At 35.5% G+C, this 22950-nt stretch overlaps 1 protein-coding gene across 3 annotated transcripts in view; it reads right to left on the bottom strand.

The window, feature by feature from the left end:
• Window positions 1–22950, bottom strand: part of SCN2A (sodium voltage-gated channel alpha subunit 2) — a 94148-nt gene that overhangs the window by 41331 nt on the left and 29867 nt on the right. For all 3 annotated transcript variants that reach the window (XM_073807621.1, XM_073807620.1, XM_004314501.4), the window contains exons 13-16: window positions 18086–18218; window positions 13598–13836; window positions 7551–7724; window positions 5286–5642 (exon numbers count right to left, since the gene is read on the bottom strand). In XM_073807621.1, the coding sequence (XP_073663722.1) occupies window positions 5286–5642; window positions 7551–7724; window positions 13598–13836; window positions 18086–18218 (903 nt within the window). The remainder of the gene's footprint in view (window positions 1–5285; window positions 5643–7550; window positions 7725–13597; window positions 13837–18085; window positions 18219–22950) is intronic.

The raw sequence follows: 22950 nt of genomic DNA on the forward strand, positions 1-22950 counted from the left end.
TTCCAAATTTAAAATTTTAGCTATCTAGATATCTATACAGTGAAAAAGAAACAAACCTTTTATTGGGATGTTAAGAATTTTCCCCATGTAACTTGGGTTTTCCAGGACACTGATAATTTATTATAGTTTTATTCCTGAAGCCAAAGATGATTCCAATATATTTAAATATGATTTTATTTTTATGTGTTTGTACCAATTTTTGCACTTTGGATAACTTGTCTATTTAAAAAATATATATACCTACTGCTAGATCAAAGTTCCCAGTTTTTGGTTCAGAAAATAATGGCCACTAGATTTATACAGTGGTTGGAAATACTATAAAGAAATGGTTAGAGACCACTAATTAGTCTATAACTTGGGTCTCCAAAAATAGGACCCACTGATATGAGTGAGTGAAAAGATTAGTGACCATAAACCCACTGTGTACACTCAAAAAGAGGTAATTTACTAAGGAACAGAGTACTCCCATAGGCACAAGACCAAGTAATATAATTTTTTTTCAGAATTTGATTGATAATGTTCATGAGTCCCTGACTATTCAAGCATACAGAACAAAAAAGAAGGATATGGCCCTGAAGGGATCCAAAGACAAAAAGTAAATAGTACAGAAGAGGAATCCTAGAAAAAATTTTAAGTAAAACTCCAATGAAAAGGATGCTGCATTCTTGCTATATTCCTATCTTTCCAATAAGCTAATGAGGCTCAGAGTTCCTTTGTCTAAGCAGTACGAGTTAGTCTAACCAATTGTGGTAAGAAAGGTAAAAACCTATAAGACCCAACAAGGACTGCACATAATTCTGTGAGTCTATATTGACATCTTTCAATTGCTATACCATGTCTGTTAGTATTCATACTAAGATCTGCTCCTTCACATCAGAAATTTACCAATAAAGTTATATTTTACTGTGATTTGCCTTGAATTTACTTTTTGGATGAAAAAACAGATGCAAGAGAAAAAAATTAAATGCTACGTTTGGGTTTTATCCATTGTAAAACAATTTTGGTACCATAATTTTTTTCTAGATTTGATTTCCTAAGGTTTATTAATGAACTTTTCTATTAGGAACTTTTTCTTGACAAATATCAATCAACCTTCCCAGAGTGAGATCCAACTTATAGTTCCTCTTCAAAGCATTGGAACAGGTATCTACTTGTGTCATTTACTGTTATATCTATATGGCCTGCTCCCCTTTCTCATTAGAATTATAATGTTGGGTAAGAATCCAGTTTCTGTCAATTTTCCCAGTGCTAAACTTACAAGATTGTTGTAAGGATTCAATTAGAAAATCCATGTGGCTCTCACAAAGCTACTGGCACATAGTAAACCCTTGAGAAAGTTTAGCTGTTATTATCAATGTTATTAATACTACGATACAACCTACCCTCTGTTATACTATCTTTCAATTTATCTTTTTTCTTGGAAATGTTTGTGTGAGCAAACATTTCTAGGGCTCCTTTGTTACCACAGGGGATTGATCTGCATAACAACTGGCCAAGGTGTTGGTTGTGATCAAAGGCAATTTAAGAGAATACAGTTCAACTAGCTTACTCAGGGACTGAAACCTGGAAACCTGTCTCACACGTGGTTATGGGCAGACCTGATAGCTCATTGAGTGAAAATGACTCACACGTCCCCCAGTCTCTTGGAATAATAATTTCCATTTGGGGTTCAGGATTGAAATATATTGCACGTATCAATACTGTCTCCATCCTGATTCTTTTTTTTTTTTTTTTTGGCCGCACCACGGGCACGCAGGATCTTAGTTCCCAACCAGGGATCGTGCCCCCTGCAGTGGAAATGTGGAGTCCTAACTACTGGACCGCCAGGGAAGTCCCTCCATCCTGATTCCTAATTGGTGAGAAGAACCCAAAACTTTCACATCCCTCCTGTGTGCTAATGCTCTGCCTTCTCTTAGACACAGACGAGACTGCGGTGGCTACTTCTAGAAGTGGTAATCTTCAAAAAATCGTATTTTCCTTCTGCAGCACTTGCCTTGAACCTATAAAAGGATTTCTGGCCACAGTGTTAGCAAACCAAGAATAATAGCCTGGGGAAAAGCAGTCTGTGGCCAAACCTCTGTCTTGTCTGTGGACTAGGCAGTGGTTACTCACACTTCTCGTGGTGGAGCACCATACAGAAGTTTACATGTGTTAACAGGAAGTTATGTCAGCTTGTCTTTGGCGGACATTATCCTTTCTGGTGAGGATGAGAAGGAAGGATTGTAGGAGGCACTGCATCAGTTTCAGTCAGTCTTATTTAAGCAAATGTGATATGAACACATTTCCTTAATAGTGGTAAACATGACAGATACTATTACTACCTAGTAACTCCAGAAAAAATATCCAAGATATCACAAAAGGAGGACTATTTTTTAACTTATAGTAAAAAAAAAAAAAAAGGGAGATTCTTTAATTTTTAAAAAAATGTATAGAACTTAGGGCTTCCCTGGTGGCACAGTGGTTGAGAATCCACCTGCCAATGCAGGGAACATGGGTTTGAGCCCTGGTCTGGGAAGATCCCACATGCCGTGGAGCAACTAAGCCCATGCGCCGTAACTACTAAGCCTGCGCTCTAGAGCTTGCAAGCCACAACTACTGAGCCCACGTGCCACAATTACTGAAGCCCGTGTGCCTAGAGCCCGTGCTCCGCAACAAGAGAAGCCATCACAATGAGAAGCCCGTGCACTGCAACGAAGAGTAGCCCCGGCTCGCCGCAACCAGAGAAAGCCCGTGCACAGCAACAAAGACCCAATGCATCCAAAAATAAAAAAAAAATTTTTTAAAGGTACAGAATTTAAATTTATGCCAATAGATGGAAATTATTATTTTATAGGCTATATCTTTTTATGCATATACAGCCATCCAAATTAATATTAAATGTCATCCATAGGTATGGATACTTCCTGAAATTCTCTTTCAACTTGAATCTTCCGTACAGTTAGAGACATGTGTCTTATTTCAGTAAACTAATAGATGACATGTGATATGTTGTGTTTCCTTCTCTTTAAGTTCACTCTGTGTTTTCTGGCTACATGAATTCTACCAAAATCCCACTTGCTCTTTGTCACTTTCCTGATAAAAAGCCATCTGTAGCTCTGAATTGCCTACAGAAAAACTCCAATTTTGTTATGCAAAGTCAGCCTTTTCATAAATTAAACTCTACACAGTTTGGCCCCAAATTTACTTTCCACTACTCCCACTATGAATTCCCTGTTGCTTGTGTCTGATCTGCTCACTCATTGTTGTCATAAAGGGTTCTGTTCTCTGCCTTTTATTCTTTTCTTCCAATGTATGCCAAATATATAAATGAAATCAAATCAAATCTAAAATCAAACCTATGACCTTTTCCTTGTTTCTTTTCTATTAACCCTATGACCATTTCTTTCTGTTCTATGCAATATTGCACTTTTCTGAAAGCAAGCAAGTTGTATTCGGAATTGTGGTGGCTTTAAAGTAAATCTACAGGGAAATTCCCTGGCAGTCCAGTGGTTAGGACTCCACACTTCCATTGCAGGGGGCACGGGTTTGATCCCTGGTTGGGGAACTAAAATCCTGCATGCCATGCAGCATGGTCAAAACCAAAAAATATATATATATATATTTATGTATATAAATTATTTGATACTCTTCTCTTCAAAAGTAAAAGCCTAATCCCTTTTTCTTAAGTGTGAGTTCTTTTTAGTGACTAGCTTCTAATGAATACAATATGGCAGAAGTGACAGTACGTGACTTCAGGATTAGAACATAAAGAGGGCTTTCTCCTTGCCCTTTGTTTTGTGTCACCTGCTCTGGGAGAAGCCAGTTGCCATGTCATGAAATAATCAACAACCCTATGGTGAGATACATGTGGAGAAAAACTGAAGCCTTCTACTAACAGCCAACAAAGAGGAATTGGGACCTCCTGCCAATAGCCATGAGAGTGAGCCTTCTTAGAAGCTGATCCTCCTGTCTTAGTCAAGATAACTGAGTTCCCTGCCAACATCTTGACAGCAACCTTATGACAGACCCAAAGCCAGAAGCACCCAGATAAGGTGCCCCCAAATTTCAGACCCACTATGAAACAATTAATAAATGTTTATTGTTTTAGGCCACTGTTCATATTTCTGGACTGTACACTGTTCATGTCTGTTGTTATTTTAAGAAGAGGTCAGAATTATCTAAGCTAATACTGAGGAGGTTGAAATCTTGGGATAAATAGAAATAAATGATAATCTTTTGCTTTTTTCCCCCCCTCCCTTTTCTTTTCCTCTGGGGAATTGGAAGTTGCTTTGATGTGAAAGGAAATTAAGTCTATAAATTGTATACTTTAAAATATTGGTTATGACTATTCCACTGGACTGGGGCTTAATCAAGCACCTTAGTATAATAACTTTATATTTAAAGTATAAGAGCCTGATCCCTCTTAGAGAATCTACTGTCCTTTCTTCCCCAACCACTGGGTCCACTGTTCCCTGGCTTGGGACAGTCTATCTTTCTTCTTACCGAGCTAAATCTTACATCTCAGTAAAGATATTTCAGGTCTGAACTCCTTGACAAAGCCTTGCCTGATCATCCTTGCCACTGTAAAGCAAAGTTTCCATCTTGTGAACTTGACATATAACACTTCACTTTCACATTTTTTCACTTACTAGTTCCTATTTTTACTCCTGTTTAGGTAAATGTCATATCACAATGCCATATATATCTTCCTATCATCTTTCCCATGCCTCCAGGACTCAGCAGAGATATGTTGGACATGGTTCATTTTACACAGAAATGATAAACAAGTGATTCTTGAGTCAGTGTTACTTGTTCATACTGTAGTTTCTAGGCAACAATTACCTTATGTGCTTTTAATGGACTGAGATTATCACTATTTTTTTTAAACTCCAACTTGTAGAGAACCCAAATTTGAAACATTTTCAAGTGATACTATTATTAGTACTTATAAATAAAATGAATGACTGCTCTTCATGGCACTTCCATGCTTTAGTACAAGAACTGAAATATAAAAGCCAAAACTGGCCCTCTCCATGATCAATAAGAGGTACAGAGATGAAGAACAGCTTTGGTTCAAAAGACATTTTAAGAGTTTACGTTGCTGGAAAAAATAAAAATAATGAATAAGGAAATATTTTAAAAGAGTTCATGTGGATTTCAATAGTCTGAGCTACACCTGACTCCTGCCATCATGAAAATTGAGAATGATTTAAAAAAAAAACATTCAAAACATTCCTCAGTTGAACATACTTTTTCATGGTTACATTGTCTTTTACTGAAAATGAGAAAAATGTTTTACCACATACCACCAGGTTTCCAATGACCATGACCATCATGAAGACAGTAAGGCACATGGTTTGACCGGCGACCTCCATGCAGTCCCACATGGTCTCTATCCACTCTCCACACAGCACTCGGAACACAATCAGGAAGGAGTGGAAGAAGTCATGCATGTGCCAGCGCGGGAGTTCACAATCATTGGAAATCTTGCAGACACATTCTTTGTAGCTCTTACCAAAGAGCTGCATGCCGACCACGGCAAAAATGAAGACGATGATGGCCAACACCAAGGTGAGGTTACCCAGAGCCCCCACTGAATTGCCAATGATCTTTATCAGCATGTTCAGAGTCGGCCAAGATTTTGCCAATTTGAAAACTCTGAGCTGGAAACAAAAGCAAGAAGGCCATTACTGCTCTGCATTCTGAAGAATCTGCATATTTGTTTGTAGGAAAAGTCTACAGTGTCTCAATTTTAGGTGATGGATTATTCATGTGCCAAACTATTATCTGGCAAATGTATTAGTTTGTTACCATGGGATATTTTTCATTTTGAAATAGTTTATATTGTAAATAAAATAATTATACAGTTTTTCATCAGCATTCAAAGAATAAGATTCACCAAATATTCCTGAATCTTACATAAGCATTTATACTATTCTTTTTGTTTTTCTCTAAGGAACTGAGATACCTAACATTAGTGGTGATTAATTAGAAAAGACTCTTTCAGAAACGTAGAGGCTCTCATTATTTAAAAGCCCAAAGTGGATATATTTTTCATTGTACTTGAAATATAATGCTGAAATGCACAAGTGCAAACAACACTTATATAAGGTACAAGAGAAAAACCAACTAATTTCTTTAAATCTCTGGACTGCTATATCTGTAGCTTGTTGTAATATTAGGCTGTATTTTAAAGGAGATTTATTATATTCAAGGAAGAAATACTTGGACTTGAGTAAAAAGCTGTATTTTGTCAACCTTTATGTCTTCAGTGATTTAATTAATCAATTCATTATAGTGTGAATGGCTCTCCACTACTGTGCCTGACACATTGGTTGTATTAGAAGCCTCTAGAGTACCATTTACCATTAAATAGCAGCAGCATTTTATTTCCGATGCTTCAGTAAATGTCAGGTCAAGAGTAGTGCATTATTTAATGGCCACTAAGTGACCCAAAGGAGCAGATATAAGAACCAAAAATTTTAATTTATTCCCAGAGAATAATTAATGCAAAAGGGCCTGATACACTAAGCAAGACACTGATGATATTATGCCTTCTATCTCCCCAAACTGCATCACATTATCACAAAGATTTACTAAGCTTCTTAAAAGTAGTTGCCCATATTTACTTGTTATATAATCATTGCTAATTTTTTTTTTGGCTTTTTTTTTGCATCCTTCTAGCTTCAAATTAAGATCTACAGCTATCCATGAAGACTAGGAAAGGAAATCACAGCTCTAAGGATCTTAACACAAATTTGAAAGTGGTAAGGGAGTTTCTAAACAGACTTCACAACAAAGTCTTGAAACTAATCACTGTTAAGATAAGTTGCCTATAAGAATCTGTCTTTACTAACTATATACAATCTCTGTTGTTTCAAAATAAATCACAAAAAGTTAGAGCCAACTCAAATAAACAGCACAATAAAACATACCAAACTTCAAATGGCAATGTGTCAAGTGATATTTTGTCTCATCTGTAAAAGATCCATAAACTTTGAAATATAAAGATCAAATGAAAGACCCTTTCTTTAAAATTAAAGTATAACACAGGCAACTCTTCTCAGAGAGTGTATTTGGTGACTTCCTGACCTGGCTGAAGGAGCAGATGTGTAGGAGCTCTGTCTTCTTTCCCTGTACACTGTACCCAGTCCCGGGTCTTGGCTTCTACGGGGCCAAAGTGGGCAACTCCATGATCCCTTAGCCTCTGGTAGAAAGATGAGCCCACCCAAAGCCCCAACCAAGCTTTATCATGGGTAAGCAAACCCTATATAGCTGAGAGGTACATATTGTGTTGTTTAATTTGATATGCGTTTATCTATGACCTCCATTTTCTCTCTCCCCATTAGCCTTGCCATTCAATTACTAAGGACAGAACTATTTCCTGTTCATTTGAATAAACTTAATCTATGCATTAAAACTATGACGAAGAAGAAATTACCACCTGCTTTGTTAGAAGTATATTCAAATAATATTAAAGCTATGGGAAATCTTGTAATTTTTTTCTAGAAAGGAGTGACTACTAATTAAATTATTTATAAAAACATTATGTTTACTCTCAGTTAATTTACCAGTCGAAATGATCGGAGAACTGACAATCCTTCCACGTTTGCCAAACCAAGTTCCATTAAACTAAGGCTCACAATTAAACCATCAAAAATATTCCAGCCTTCTTGAAAGTAATAATATGGATCCATGGCAATTATCTTTAGAAACATTTCTGCTGTGAAGATCCCAGTGAAGACCTAAGGGAGAAATGTTTATTACACAAGTGAAAACTCTTGAAAACATAAATAACTATTGAGCAATTTAATTTAGTCCCAACAAATCACAATTCAATTCTGAGTTTTAAAAATTGGTTTGGGGGCTTCCCTAGTGGCACAGTGGTTGAGAGTCCCCCTGCCGATACAGGGGACACGGGATCGTGCCCCGGTCCGGGAAGATCCCACATGCCGCGGAGTGGCTGGGCCCGTGAGCCATGGCCGCTGAGCCTGCGCGTACGGAGCCTGTGCTCCGCAACGGGAGAGGCCACAACAGTGAGAGGCCCACGTACCATACACACACAAAAAAAAATTGGTTTGGGTCCAGGAAATTAGTATCCTCAAATGGTTTGTATTCAAATCAATATTTAATTGTTTACTATATTTAAGGTTTATCAAGTGATAAAGAATTAAGACAATAAACTTAATATTCTTCTCCCTAGCCCTCCAAAAACTCACCAAATAATTACCTAATAGTTTGGTTCCCTCCCTTGGCCCTGCAGGCAAGGCTGGTGCTAAAAAGGCTTTATATTGGCTGTAATAAACAAGGTCACCACTAGCCCTATAGATGTTAAGGATGCTTTTAAAAAAAAAAATTATTTTCCTGGCCAAAGAGAAGCAGCATTCTCTATTCTCCATTTTCTTCCTCTACAACTATTTTAAATTTTCCACGTGTCTTCAACGATTTTTCTTTATTCTCCACTCTCAGTACTTCTGCATCTCAGAGGTAATGGAAGTCAGTCAACCTGAACTTACTCAGTTTCCTTATATCTACCAAACTACTTACATCCATACCATACTTTGCTTTTTCTTTTCCTGTTAAAAATTAAAGACATGTCACTGCTTTGCTCTAATTTCTGCAGCTGCAATTATGTATCTTCTTTGGACTTCTTGAAGAATTCACTTTCTCAATTAACCTGTAGTTTCTACCTCTTCCTGCTACTGACTGCTTCCTTTTGGGATTTTACAAGTATCAACAGATACTCAGTCCCTCTCCACCTTAAAACTACCACCAGCATCATAAAAGAAACTCTCCTTGTATTCTACTTCCCCCATTAGCTACCACCATCTGTCTTCTCTTCATAGCCCAACTTCGTTAAGAGTTTGTGTACTTGTCTGTACTCACTAGTTCCATTTCTTTAACTTACCCCCCTGACCTGCCAGCAGCACAAACTGCTTTAACCAATTTCACCAACATAACCGAAACTGCCATTGATAAATTCAATTGAACTTTTAATAGTTATCTTGCTTGCCTCTTTAGGAGTTTTTCACAACGTTGTCTGTTCCTTGTTCCTTAAAATAGTTTCTGTCCTGGCTTCAGTGATCCACATCTCCCTGGATACTTCTCAGTTGCTTTTCCTCCTCCAACAAATCATTCAACACTGGATTTTTTCAGAGGTCTTTCTGTCCTCAACCTTCTTAATCTAATTTTCTTTTTACAATAACTTTACATTTTGAGATCTATTTTCCCATTCAAGCATATCCCCTGAATTCCAGAACTACATCCTTATTTCCTTATTCAACATCTCCACTGGATAACTGTCTCACAGGTACCTCAAATTCAACAGGTCCAAAATTCATTTCATCACTTTCTCTGCACAGCCTTGCTTCTCTTCTGATATTTGTTAACTCAGTAAATGGAATGGCTCTCTACCTCGGTGGCCAGCTCAGAAACATGAGAGTCTTGCTAACTTTTCCAAATATCTCTTGAATACTTAAAGTTGACATTCACCCATGCATGTATTACCAGTTTTTCCTCCTTTTATTGTTGAGTAGAATTCTATTGTTTGAATATTCTATAAATATTTAAATAATATATAGCACTTTTTGTCTATTTTCCAAGAAATCTTGGCCACCCCAATCACATGTGCTAATATTTTCATATATTTTATACTTACATATGCTATAAATGCTTGCTTTAAATAATCAGTTGTCTTTTCAAGAAATTAAGATAAGGGAAAAAAAACAGTATTTTCTATTCACCCACATTTATTCATTTCTAGTGACCATCATTCTCAAATTTCCATCTAATACATTCTTCCCGTTCAGCCTGAAGAACTTCCTTTAGCATTTCTTGCAGCATAATTCAGGTGTAACAACTTTTTTAAGGTTTTGTTTATATTAAAATTCTTTATTTCACACTAGTTTTTGATAGATAGTTTCACCATAGAATAATGTTTTAACTTCTTTTTTTCATCAGGCCACTTTCTTATGGCCTGAACTGTTTCTGACGAGATGTTAATCCCTTGTATATAATATATATTTTTCTTCTGGCTGCTTCTAAAAGTTTCTTTTGTTTTCACAGCTTGGCTAAGATGTGCCCAATGTAGTTAATTTTATATTTATCCTTGTTGATGTTCACTGAAATTTTACAATTTAATATTAAGGTGTCTAAGTTAATATCTTTCATCAAATTTGAGAACATTTTGGCCATTATTTCTCCAAATATTTGTTTTGTTCCATTCTCTCTTTTGTCCTTCTGAGTCTCCCTTATGTAAATATTAGACCACTTGATGTTATTCTGCAGATTAGTGTGACTTAGTTCATTTTTCCTGTAAGTTTTTCTCTGTTGTTCAAATTGGATAATTTCTACTGGTTTGCTTCAAGTTTGACACTTTCTTCTGACATCTGCAATTTTCTTTTAAACTCATCCAGTGAATTTTTCATTTTAGAATTTGTACTTTTCAGTTCTAAAATGTCTAGATAATTCTTTTATATAGTTTCCATTTTTTCTGCTCATATTCTCCATCTGTTTATTCTTGATGACCATTTTTTTCCTTCAATTTGTTAAATGTATTTATAATAGGTCCTCTAAAGTCCTTTAATGCTAATTTTAGTAATTCAGCCATCTCTGGATCTATTTCTATTGAGTATTTTTTTCTCTCAAGTTACAGTTTCCTATTTCTTCATATATCATGTAATTTTTTATGTGATGTGAATAATGTATTGTAGAGAGTTTTGATTCAATTATTTTCCTCTAAAAAGTACTGATTTTTGTCCTAGCAGGAAGTTAAATTATAGGTTGGCCACTCTGAACTTATGGTAGTTAGGTTTAATACTTAAGTAGGGCACAGCTATTTTGGTTTGCTCTTTGTCCTATTTGAATCTTCTGGTTCTCTGACATAGCCTTCACTCCTTAAGTGTAACCCCTTTGGGGTTTTAAAGGAAAGCCCAAAGTCTTTGTTCAATTTCTCCATCTTGGTCAGCTTTAAATTCCAAACTCTTGGGAAGTATTTCCTTCTACTCTTTTTTTTTTTTTGGAACAATTTGTGAAGGATTGGTGTTAATTCTTTAAATATTTGGTAGGATTCACCAAAGAAATCATCTGGGCCTAGGCTTTCCTTTGTGGGAACATTTTTTGATTACTAATTCAATTTTTACTTGTTATAAGTTTTTTCGTATTTTCTATTTCTTCTTGAGTCAGTTTCAGTGGTTTGTTACTTTCTAGGAATTTTTCCATTTCCTCTAGGTTATCTAATTTGTTGGTACAATTATTTATAGTACTCTGTATACTCCTTTCTATTTCTGTAAGATCAATAGTGATATCCCCTCTTCATTCCTGCTTTTAGTAATTTGAATTTTCTCTCTTTTTCTTGGTAAGTATAGCTCAAGATTTGTCATTTCTATTGCTCTTTTCAAAAAATCAACTTTTGGGTTTGTTGATTTTTTTCTGATGTTTTCCTATTCACTATTTCATTCATTTCCACTCTATTCTTTATTATTTCCTTTCTTATGCTAGTTTAAGATTTAGTTTGCTCTTCTTTTTTCTAGTTTCCTAAGATGAAAATATAGATTATGGATTTGAAGTATTATTTTTTTACTATAGGCATTTACAGCATAAATTTCCCTCTAGGCACTATTTCAGTTTGGTGTGTTTTCATTTTCATTCATCTCAAAGTATTTTCTGATTTTTCTTGTGATTTCTTTTTTAACCTATCGGTTATTTACAAGTCTGCTTTTAATTTCCATATATTTATAAATTTTCCAAATTCCTGTTTATTGATTTCTAATTTCATTCTATTTTTGTGAGAAAAAATACTTTGATTTCAATCTTTTTAAGTTTAATGAGGCTTGTTGTATGACCTACCTATCGCTTATGCTGGGGAATATTCCATATGTACTTGAGAAGAATGTGAATCCTGTCTATATATTTTCTACTATTTCATTATCTTCCTTAACACATAAGACAAGTCCTATTTTGAACTGTCCATTTGTTGTTTATGTCTTTCCAGCATCCACTCTCTCTTCTTCTGATAATGGTAGACCTAATTTTCTTCTTCATAATTGTATTCATTTACTCTGTTTCCAGTGATAAGACATGGTTCTGGTTTGGCCAAATAGGGCATTCTAACCCTAGAATCAGATTAACTGACTGACTTAGAAATGGTCATGTAACTCCAACCAGGCCAATGATATTCAATTCTTGGGCTTTTGTTGGAACCACTAGTTAGGAGGCACAATCCTTCTGCTTAAAGAGCTGTGTCAGGATAAAACTTGGTAGACTGTTGCCATCAATAGAATACCCAGCCAGAGATGAAAAAACATACTGGGAAAAAGTTGGCAAGAAGCTAACTCCCAATGACATTGACTGAGAACCTGAATCTAGCCAGATTAAAATGTGGATCTATGCCCAAATGGACTTTAGTTACTTGAAGTAATGAATTAGCTTTATTTTTGCTTAAGCCCATTTGAGTTGTTTCCTAATATCCACCTCCATAACGCTTCTTTGATCTCTTGCTCACTTTTTATAGATAATGTTGAAGTGATTCCTATATATGTGAAAAAATTTGGACTAGGTAATGTTATTGTTCTTTCCTAAAGTTTTGTGATTTTGGGCCAGAGCTTAAAATAGTCTCCGAAATATCTTTTAGAGTCTCTGATACAGTATTCAGAGCTTCCATTGCTCTGTGAATTTCTCATGGGTATAGTTTCTCCCACTGTAAAATGCAGACATTCATAGTATCTACCTGAGGACTGACTTTGTGGGAACCTAGAGAGAGGGATTTTACATAAACCATTTAATACAATGCCTGGTACAAAATAAGTGGTCAGCATATATATGTTAACTTTATCAGTTAAGAGCTATCTGGATTATAATAAAAAAATAGTGGTTACTTCAGAGCCTAAAAATATTGTGTATTATACTTCAGAATATATCATTTACTATCTATATAGAACCTGTTTATATGTTCATTTATCAAGTTGGGAGGTTCATGAGAACTTAATAAGCCTCATATTGATATTAATATACTTTTGTTGCCTGAATTTATTCATTTTGTTTCTCTGTAAAAGACCACTTTACTTTCATTTCTATCATTCTACCATGTATCCATGAATGTTAATACAAAATTTTAAGTAAAAATGTATGCAAAAATTAATCATTTATAAATTCTTAAATTTATAGGACAAATTCAAACAGAAATAATAACCTCTATGATGTTTCCTCTCTTAAAAATCCATCTTCAGTTATGAACAGATGATATTTCAAAATTATCTGACTTGGCATATTTTATAATTTGTTTGGCAAATGTAGACATGTCTGAAGGAATCTATTCTAAATACCTGAGAAACACATCAGGATTTTATCATAAATCAATATCCTCCATAATTCATAATAATCTTTATAATGAATGGGCAATTTATATTTAATTCTAAATCAAACTATACATAAAATCTTTGAATCTCTTCCACTGCTAAAGTGTAGCAGTATATTTTTGTTATAAAAAAGTGATGCTGAACTTTTGCTGTCCAGGTATATACGACAATTAATTCATATTTAATTTGAGACTGATATGTGAAATTCATTAAGGCAATCATGAACTCTTTCAATGGGTAGAGTAACCCTCAGTGAGCCTTACCAGGTTCCCAACTGACAGCACACTGCTAAACTGCTCCGTCATGGGATAGTGCTCCATGGCCATGAAGAGCGTATTTAAGACAATGCAGATGGTGATGGCCAGGTCAACAAAAGGGTCCATCACAACCAAGTTGACGAGATGTTTCACCTTTAACCATGGCTTACAGCAGTCCCAAATCAAGCACATGTTAGCAAATTTATACCAGCAGGGTGGGCATTTCTGTCTGGATTCTTCAAGTTCTGGAAGAAAAAGGTTAGAATACTTATGAAAACTGTTTCCTTCCTATTAAGCAGCCTTTGGTTTAAACTGAAAGTGATTTTTAAAAAATCTAAAGTTGTTAAAAGGCATTATGGGTTAATCTGATGGTTGAGCAGGAAAGCACTTACAATGGATTAGCTGTCATAAAAAGTGTGGGCACAGAAAGGCTAGTAAACTTTCCAAATTTATCTTGGTTAAACATGGTTTCCAAGATTCTATCTACAATATTAAATAGTCTGCTAATTATCTTTAAGGCTATCAGAAATTAATGGGTAGAACTTGTGTTAAGTATACTTAAAGCTCATCTATGTTCCAGATAGAGCAAGACATATATTATCAAAGAACACCTCTCAGGAGATGTCTTTAAAACCTTTATCAGTCATGCTGAATCTCAGTTTCTTGGATTAGATATGTTCTTTGTGTATTTTAATGAGATAGTTTTGTCAGTGTCACCAGTCTTAGTTAAAAAGTTTCTAGTTAAGCCTAATTAGATATAGGCCTGTATATTAAACTCAGCAGTATTCTTAATTTAACTAGATGGCACAAAAGAAGAGGAAATATCAAACCTAAGAAACTGAGAACTTCACTGTTTCACAAAATGGGACTTATGTACTACTGGTAAAATACAAGAGGAGCTTAGGTAGAACATATGTAGAATTCATAAATTTTAATGGTATGCATTTATTTTAATATATTAAAATGTGTAACTATCACACCAAACCTATGATATAAGATTTCATATAAAAATACATTTATTTTTAAAAAATACAATGATTTCAAAAAGAATTTCAACTAAATAATAGGAGAGAAAAGACAGAAATGCACAGATCTATAAGGTGATACTGTAAATACTGAAACTTAGTGAATAATGGCAAAGAATTTGGGAGAATTAGGAAGTGGGTAATTATCTGCTCTTTTCCTTTGGTATATTTCTCTCTTAATCAACTCTTGAGTGAGAAAAGAATTCAGAAGTTGTTGTTTTCTGCCAATATCATTGCTGCACTCTGTTACCTGCTCTGCCAAATGTAAGACCATCACCGATTAGCACTAAAATAGAGGAAAAGATTCTTTGTTCATCCATAGCATGACTCTGGTTGGTCACTTTAGTATTACTACTGTGGCAACTGGACTATCCCTCCAAACCTGGTACAGTTTACTAAGAATTAAACTTTTCAAGAGAGTTTATGCAATGGACAAACATGACCATAGGTAGTGATTTTTGCTTTGCTGATAAACATTCACTACCAATATTATAAAGTTTACTATTTCCCTAAAGTAAATTAATTTCCTTATTATTTTTAACAGAATTCCATGAGATGTAGATTCTTCAATTGTCTCTTTATATACTGAAATTCTTCAAGCACCCAGCTTATTTCCTTTTCTCTTAAATGTAATTTTGTAAACAGTAAACAATAGTTGAATTGTAAATCAGAAGAAAAATATAAATATAGTTATTATGCACTGTTTTGTAGAAACTTTTAAGACTCCCGAATAAACTCATATTTATACTGAAGGTAAAAAGGCTTTACTACTTACAGTAAATAACAAAAGAGAATTGAAAAAGCTCTTTGCCTGTGTACAGTCAGAATAAGTATTTTTTAAAATGTTACTTGTAATTTAGCAGATAAAGAGAAGCAAATAGAAACTGTGTGGAAAAAAGTAAATCAGAGAAAAGTTCAAAATGCAGCCAGTGTTGCTCGTCTTGACACCAGGAAAAAGTGGAGCGGAGTTGTTAAAGTCTAAAATAAAATCATTCAATTATTCATGCTAAAAAATAAAAAAGAATATCACACTTTGAAACAAAACAAAGCACTCAGGGAGAACTACAGCCACGTCTCCATTTTTCCTGGGTGGGTTATCCACACTGAAAATCATTTACAGCCCAGTTTAGATCTTTTGCTGGCTCCCCTCAATTCCTCAGTGCTTGTACCTCAACCTCCCACCACCTTCCCAAGGATTTGACCTGGAAACATTTCCATATGGTTTTTGCATTAAAAAAACTTGAAAAGCAAACAATTCATTTTTCCTTATCTCCTACAGTGTCATTAAGTAGGAGGCCATTCATTCATTGCCTGGACAATGGAGACTTAGCTGTAGTTCAAAAGAAGGAAAACAAAAGTTGCCAGCCTGGATCAACAAGCCTGGTTCCAAAAAGGAAAGGTGAACTAAACCATGATTAGACATAGAAGGAAGGATCTCCAAATAAACAGATTATGTCAACCTAAGACACCTTTCCACTGTTATTAGGAACAAAAAAGGATTATATTAAAGACAGCTCTAGTTGCATGTATATGCTATGTACTGCTAACAACAAGCCTTGATTAATGTCAGATTCAAAATGTTTGCATTCTACACAACCAATGAAAAACAGAATGAAAACTCAGCCATTTTTCCCCACATAAATATAAAGTTAAAAGCTCTGCAGATATTAAAACCAAACACTCAGTCTCCTGCTTCCTAAGTTACACTTATCTCTAGGACATCCTTTTCATTCTAAGCAAGTCCATGAGACACATTTGCATGGAGGGCGACGTGGGTGCAGTCATTTTTAACTCTGTATCTTAATTAGTGGACAAGTCCAATCTTGTGGTGGTGGATTGATGTTTTTTAAGTAATTTCTTAAGTTAGCCCAAACTTAATGCTATCAGAAGTTCAAAGTAGGACTGTTAATTTAGACTTACCCTGTCTCCTTCTCTACTTCTCGCTTTAGGGAGCAGACATGCTGCTGACATCGGTAGCAGAACCACTGGCAGCTTCCTCTCAGTGGTTTTGCTATGGCAAGGAGCAGAAGACCAGAGAATCTTCAAAAGATTTACCTGGAGGGACAGGGAGGAGCAAGCTACTGGCAGCTGGGGGAGGAGAGGGAGTGCAAGCTAACGCAGGCGAGGTTGGGGAAGAACGTACTGAGTTTAATATTCCATAGAAATCAGTGAAAAGATTTCTGATATTGCATTAGGACATTATGAAAATTGGGTCCTGCAGTAACTGACATGGCTGTGATATGTAAGGCCATCTACACTGTGAGATTTTCCTAGCTGTGACTTTTAGGCTTTTGGTACTGATATTAGTATCACGGGATCTTTGCCTTCAGACTGGAAAATAATTATTGCAAGAATCTATCCAGTGTCAAGAGAAACTATAACTAACAGGAAGAAAGGCATAAGCACATGTTCGCGCTCTCTCCTTCATTCTCCATCTTTCTTTTTCCTTTGACACATCTACACACACACACACACACACACACACACACACACACTTCGGAGGGGAAGAAAAGGGAGGGGTTATAAAAGAGAAAAGGAGAGAAGGGGAAAGGACAGCAAGGGAGGAGGATAGAATATATTTTACATGAAAGTATTTTCCAAGTAGCTGAAGTGGATGATGTTTGAATTCACTTACAGTATGGAAAGGCACAAACATGTGAATTAACAAAACAACAATAAAACAACCAATAATAATATTTATTGACTGTCTTCTACATGCCAGGTGCTTCTACATACATAAGTACTTTATATATGAGGCGTTATTTAATCTTTACAACAACTTTAATCTAAACGTCATTATCCACACTTTACTGATGAAGAAACAAGTGTAGAGTCTCAAGCTAACACACAGAGCCAATGATTGATCGCAAATCAAGCTGTCCTCAAAGTCTTTATTTTGGAATTATAAGATCCAGACCTCTAAACAATATATTCACTACTCACGTATAATCTGCAACTAAAGAGAAAGCTGAGATATTGTAATATCTGATCAGAGAGAGACAAAAGTAGTTTTACAAAATTTTGAAAACTTTGCTTCAAAGACGTTAATATCAAAACCTAATTCTCATTTTTTCATTTATACATCTGGTTAAATCAAAAGAGTTTATAGCTTGAGTCTCAAGCAGTCAATACAATTTAAATGGGTTAGCATCACCATAAAAATAAACATTTATCATTACATTCCTTTTTATGTCATGCACATAAGAAGCTTCAACAACTTAGAACTTAATCTACCAAAGTGGTATTCCAAGTATACCTCGAATTTGCAGTAGATTCCTGGAGGCTAAATGTAAAAATCTGTATGAGACAATAGAATCCATGTGTTGTACATGGATTTTACTTTTATTTAGTAAAAGACATAATGATGATTTGGTGTCAAGTCAGGAAGAATTTTCTTGGAACTTATGAGAGCTTTTTCATCATTACCAGAGCACCGCAAAGTAATTGTGCTGTAAGACTTTTGACATACCTTCCATGGTGTTGGTCAAAATACTAGCCATACTCGTTGCTCTTTGCTTTGCTGTAGGATCTTCCAACAGATCCATGGAAACATGATAAGAACTGGACCGTCTCTTTCTTATTTCCGTTTCAGTAGTCGTGCCCTAAAAAAAATTTCATATGAAATAACTATTATTTTTAAGGGTAGCAAAATCCAAAGTGTTCCTGTAATAGGTGTTACTTAACCAAGTATTCACCATGCTTTCTCAGATGTAAACAGCTCATTAAGACATTGCTGGAATCACCATTCTTGGAAGTGTTTAAAAGCCCATGATATTCTCAGCTTTCAGGGATGCCTGGGTTTGTGATCAAGATGGACTTTTCTAATTCTTCCATCTTGGAGCTTTGGGCTGGAGGGATCATGCCTATTACAGGATAGATAACCTTTTAGCATTTCAGCCAGTCCTATCTAGGACTTCATACTGAAGCATATCACTCCTTGATTTACTCACAGGTTGAGCTATTAGATCTTTATTTATATACATTCATGTGGTTTAATGTATGAAAAGAACTTTAAAGGCTTCCCTAATATGTTCTCCTAAAATGAGAATTCCACTTTAAAATGCTTCTGTTCATTATAGACAGGTAACATTTCCCAACATCCTTAATAATAAAACTAATTTTTAGAACTATCTATAACTTTGTCTTACACTTACAAGACAACCCATCCTTGGCATTGAAACTCTAATTTAAGGCAAAACATCAAATTGGGGGGGGAGGGTCTTTGATTTTTAGCAATGTTGTAATGACTTGACATGTTTCTATTCCAAAATAAACTCAACAGAATTTCAATATGGGCAGAAATTTATTCCTACGTTAGGAGCTCAAATAATGAAGTTAATGGTCACAGGAAAAAAGGGCAAAACTCAAGCATTCCTAATGTGGGTCTGAGTGCTAATAATAAATAAGAAGTCACTTTTAGTTCTCTGAGGAGTTTCCTTATTTCTAAAACAGTAATATGAGTCCTGTTCATCTACTTTATTGTGCTACGAATATTTAACATTATTTTATTAACCTGCATGCCTCTAATGCATACATATCAAAAGCAGACTTTCCACTCAATTGATAGGACTGTCATTAATGGGAATAAACATTCATTTAGGTTGCTCTAAAATTAATTTTACTGTGAAAGAAAAGTAAAATTAATGAGAAAAGAAATAACCCCTCTCTGAAACTAAAGCTCTTTAAATCAAAAATTGCCTCTCAGAATTTAAAATATTTTGCATTGTCAGAGAAAGGCAAAGTTGGAAGGAAAAAATAGGGTCACTTATGAATTTGGTAAAGTAGCAGGATATGAAATTAATGCACAGAAATCTCTCATTCCTGTATACTAATTATGAAAAATCTGAAAGTGAAATTAAGAAAACACTCCCATTTACCATTGCAACAAAAAGAACACAATATCTAGGAATAAACCTACCTAAGGAGACAAAAGACCTGTATGCAGAAAATTATAAGACACTGATGAAAGCAATTAAAGATGATACAAATAGATGGAGAGATATACCATGTTCTTGGACTGGAAGACTCAACATTGTGAAAATGACTATACTTCCCAAAGCAATCTACAGATTCAATGCAATCCCTATCAAACTACCACTGGCATTTTTCACAGAACTAGAACAAAAAAATTCACAATTTGTACGGAAACACAGAAGACCCCAAATAGCCAAAGCAAACTTGAGAAAGAAAAACGGAGCTGGAGGAATCAGGCTCCCTGACTTATAGGAATCAGACTATACTACAAAGCTACAGTAATCAAGACAGTATGGTACTGGCACAAAAACAGAAATATTCATAACTGGAACAGGATAGAAAGCTCAGAGATAAACCCACATACATATGGTCACCTTATTTTTGATAAAGGAGGCAAGAATATACAGTGGAGAAAAGACAGCCTCTTCAATAAGTGGTGCTGGGATAACTGGACAGCTACATGTCAAAGTATGAAATTAGAACACTCCCTAACACCATACACAAAAATAAACTCAAAATGGATTAAAGACCTAAATGTAAGACCAGACACTATCAAACTCTTAGAGGAAAACATAGGCAGAACACTCTATGACATAAATCACAGCAAGATCCTTTCTGACCCACCTCCTAGAGAAATGGAAATAAAAACACAAATAAACAAATGGGACCTAATGAAACTTAAAAGCTTTTGCACAGCAAAGGAAACCATAAACAAGATGAAAAGACAACCCTCAGAATGGGAGAAAATATTTGCAAATGAAGCAACTGACAAAGGATTAATCTCCAAAATTTACAAGCAGCTCATTCAGCTCAATATCAAAAAAAACAAACAACCCAATCCAAAAATGGGCAGAAGACCTAAATAGACATTCCTCCAAAGAAGACATACAGATTGCCAACAAACACATGAAAGAATGCTCAACATCATTAATCATTAGAGAAATGCAAATCAAAACTACAATGAGATATCACCTCACACCAGTCAGAATGGCCATCATCAAAAAATCTACAAACAATAAATGCTTGAGAGGGTGTGGAGAAAAGGGAACCATCTTGCACTGTTGGTGGGAATGTAAATTGATAGAGCCACTATGGAGAACCATATGGAGGTTCCTTAAACAACTAAAAATAGAACTATCATACAACCCAGAAATCCCACTACTGGGCATATACCCTGATAAAACCATAATTCAAAAAGAGTCATGTACCACAATGTTCATTGCAGCTCTATTTACAATAGCCAGGACATGGAAGCAAGCTAAGTGTCCTCTGACAGATGAATGGATAAAGAAGATGTGGCCCATATATACAATGGAATATTACTCAGCCATAAAAAGAAACAAAGTTGAGTTATTTGTAGTGAGGTGGATGCCCCTAGAGTCTGTCATACAGAGTGAAGTAAGTCAGAAAGAGAAAAACAAACACTGTATGCTAACACATATATATGGAATCTAAAAAAAAAAAATGGTCATGAAGACCCTAGGGGCAAGATGGGAATAAAGATACAGACCTACTGGAGGATATGGGGAGGGGGAAGGGTAAGCTGGGACAAAGTGAGAGAGTGGCATGGACATATATACACTACCAAATGTAAAATAGATAGCTAGTGGGAAGCAGCCGCATAGCACATGGAGATCAGCTCTGTGCTTTGTGACCACCTAGAGGGGTGGGATAGGGAGGGTGAGAGGGAGGGAGACGCAAGAGGGAAGAGATATGGGAATATATGTATATGTATAACTGATTCACTTTGTTATAAAGCAGAAACTAACACACCATTGTAAAGCAATTATACTCCAATAAAGATGTTAAAACGAAAAGAAAGAAAGAAAGGAAGGAAGGAAGAAAGAAAGAAAGAAAAAATAGGGTCGCTTAAAGGTCATCTAGTCACTTCTGCTCTATATAAAATTATATGTATAATCCTATATCTGTCTAATTTTTAGTGCTAGATTCCAAAATCTCTAATGATATTACCAAGGAAATTGTTTCTTAAGTTACATTGCTTCAGTTGAATTTATGTTAAAGTGTAGGATATTGTGTGCTTTGGAGGGTGGCATTTGTTTGCAGCTCTTTATTTTCTGTTCTCTTTTCCTCTTTGCAGTCTTGCAAAGTCCCTTCTTTGGCCTGTACTTTCAGCTCATGTGACACCATATGTTGCAGCTCATGTTGCAGTGCCCTGCCTCACACCTGACTGTAGCACTGAAGGATGGACACAAGGCAGCAGGAAATAGAGATCACACTAGGCTTTGTTTCAAACTGCCCCAATTTGCCTTCAGAGATTTATACCACCCTCTCTGATTGGTAATTATTGATAAATGCTAAATATCTTCTGACAGACTTACATTCTCTTTGTATTTATGCAAAGAAGTTGTGGATTTATTTTTGTTTGTTCAATTAACCTTTATCAAGATCAGTGATACTCATACTTTATTATGTGTAAGAACCATGTGAGATACTTTTCAAGGAAGAAGAAATTTCTGATCTTGCTCTCCTCGGCCTTTTGGTCTGAGTAAGTGTGGGCCCAGAAATCTCCATTTCTTTCTTTAAACCACTTTATTGAGGTATTATCAACATGTAAAAAGCTGTATATATTTCAGGTACGCAACTTGATGAGTTTGGGGATAAGTATACACCCATGAACCATCACCACCGTCAGGTCATAAACATTTCCATCACCTTCTAAAGTTTCCTTCCACTCCTCGTATTATTGTTGTTGTTGCTATTTGGGGTAAGAACACTTAACATGAGATCTACCTTCTTAGCAAATTTTAAATTTACAATTCAGTATTGTTAGCTCTAGGTCCTATACTATATAGTAACATATCCAGAATTTATTTATCTTGCATAAATGAAATTTTGGACTCTGTGGTCATCAAACTCAGAGAAGCAGAGAGTAGAATGGTGGTTGCCAGGGGTGGAGGGAGGGGGAAATGAGGAATTTCCACTTTGAAAAGTATCCCACGGAATTCTGATGTAAGTAGTCTGAGGATGAAATATATTTTGAGATACACTGGGTTAAAATGAAAGTTTTTGTTTCCTTGGCCATGTCTTCTTTTCCATTTAAGAAAATTAATGGGAGGTAATATTGCAATACGCATAGAATGTAGGTTCAGTAGTCAGCATACCTGGGGTCAAACCCTAGTTCCACCATGCACAGGCCTCAGTTTCCTCCTTATAAAATGAGGATAATATTAGTAACTACAATAAAGGGCTGTTGTGAGGACTAAATGAATTAATGCACGTAAAGTGTTCTGGACAGTATCTAGTACATAGTTAGCCATGATTATTTTTTAAGAGAAGTTGACATTCCCTTTGCATTCGTCCAGTTTCTTTCACAACAGAGTTCTACTTTTTTCATGATTT

The sequence above is a fragment of the Tursiops truncatus genome, chromosome 7, assembly GCF_011762595.2.
Source record: "Tursiops truncatus isolate mTurTru1 chromosome 7, mTurTru1.mat.Y, whole genome shotgun sequence".
NCBI classification, from domain to species: domain Eukaryota; kingdom Metazoa; phylum Chordata; class Mammalia; order Artiodactyla; family Delphinidae; genus Tursiops; species Tursiops truncatus.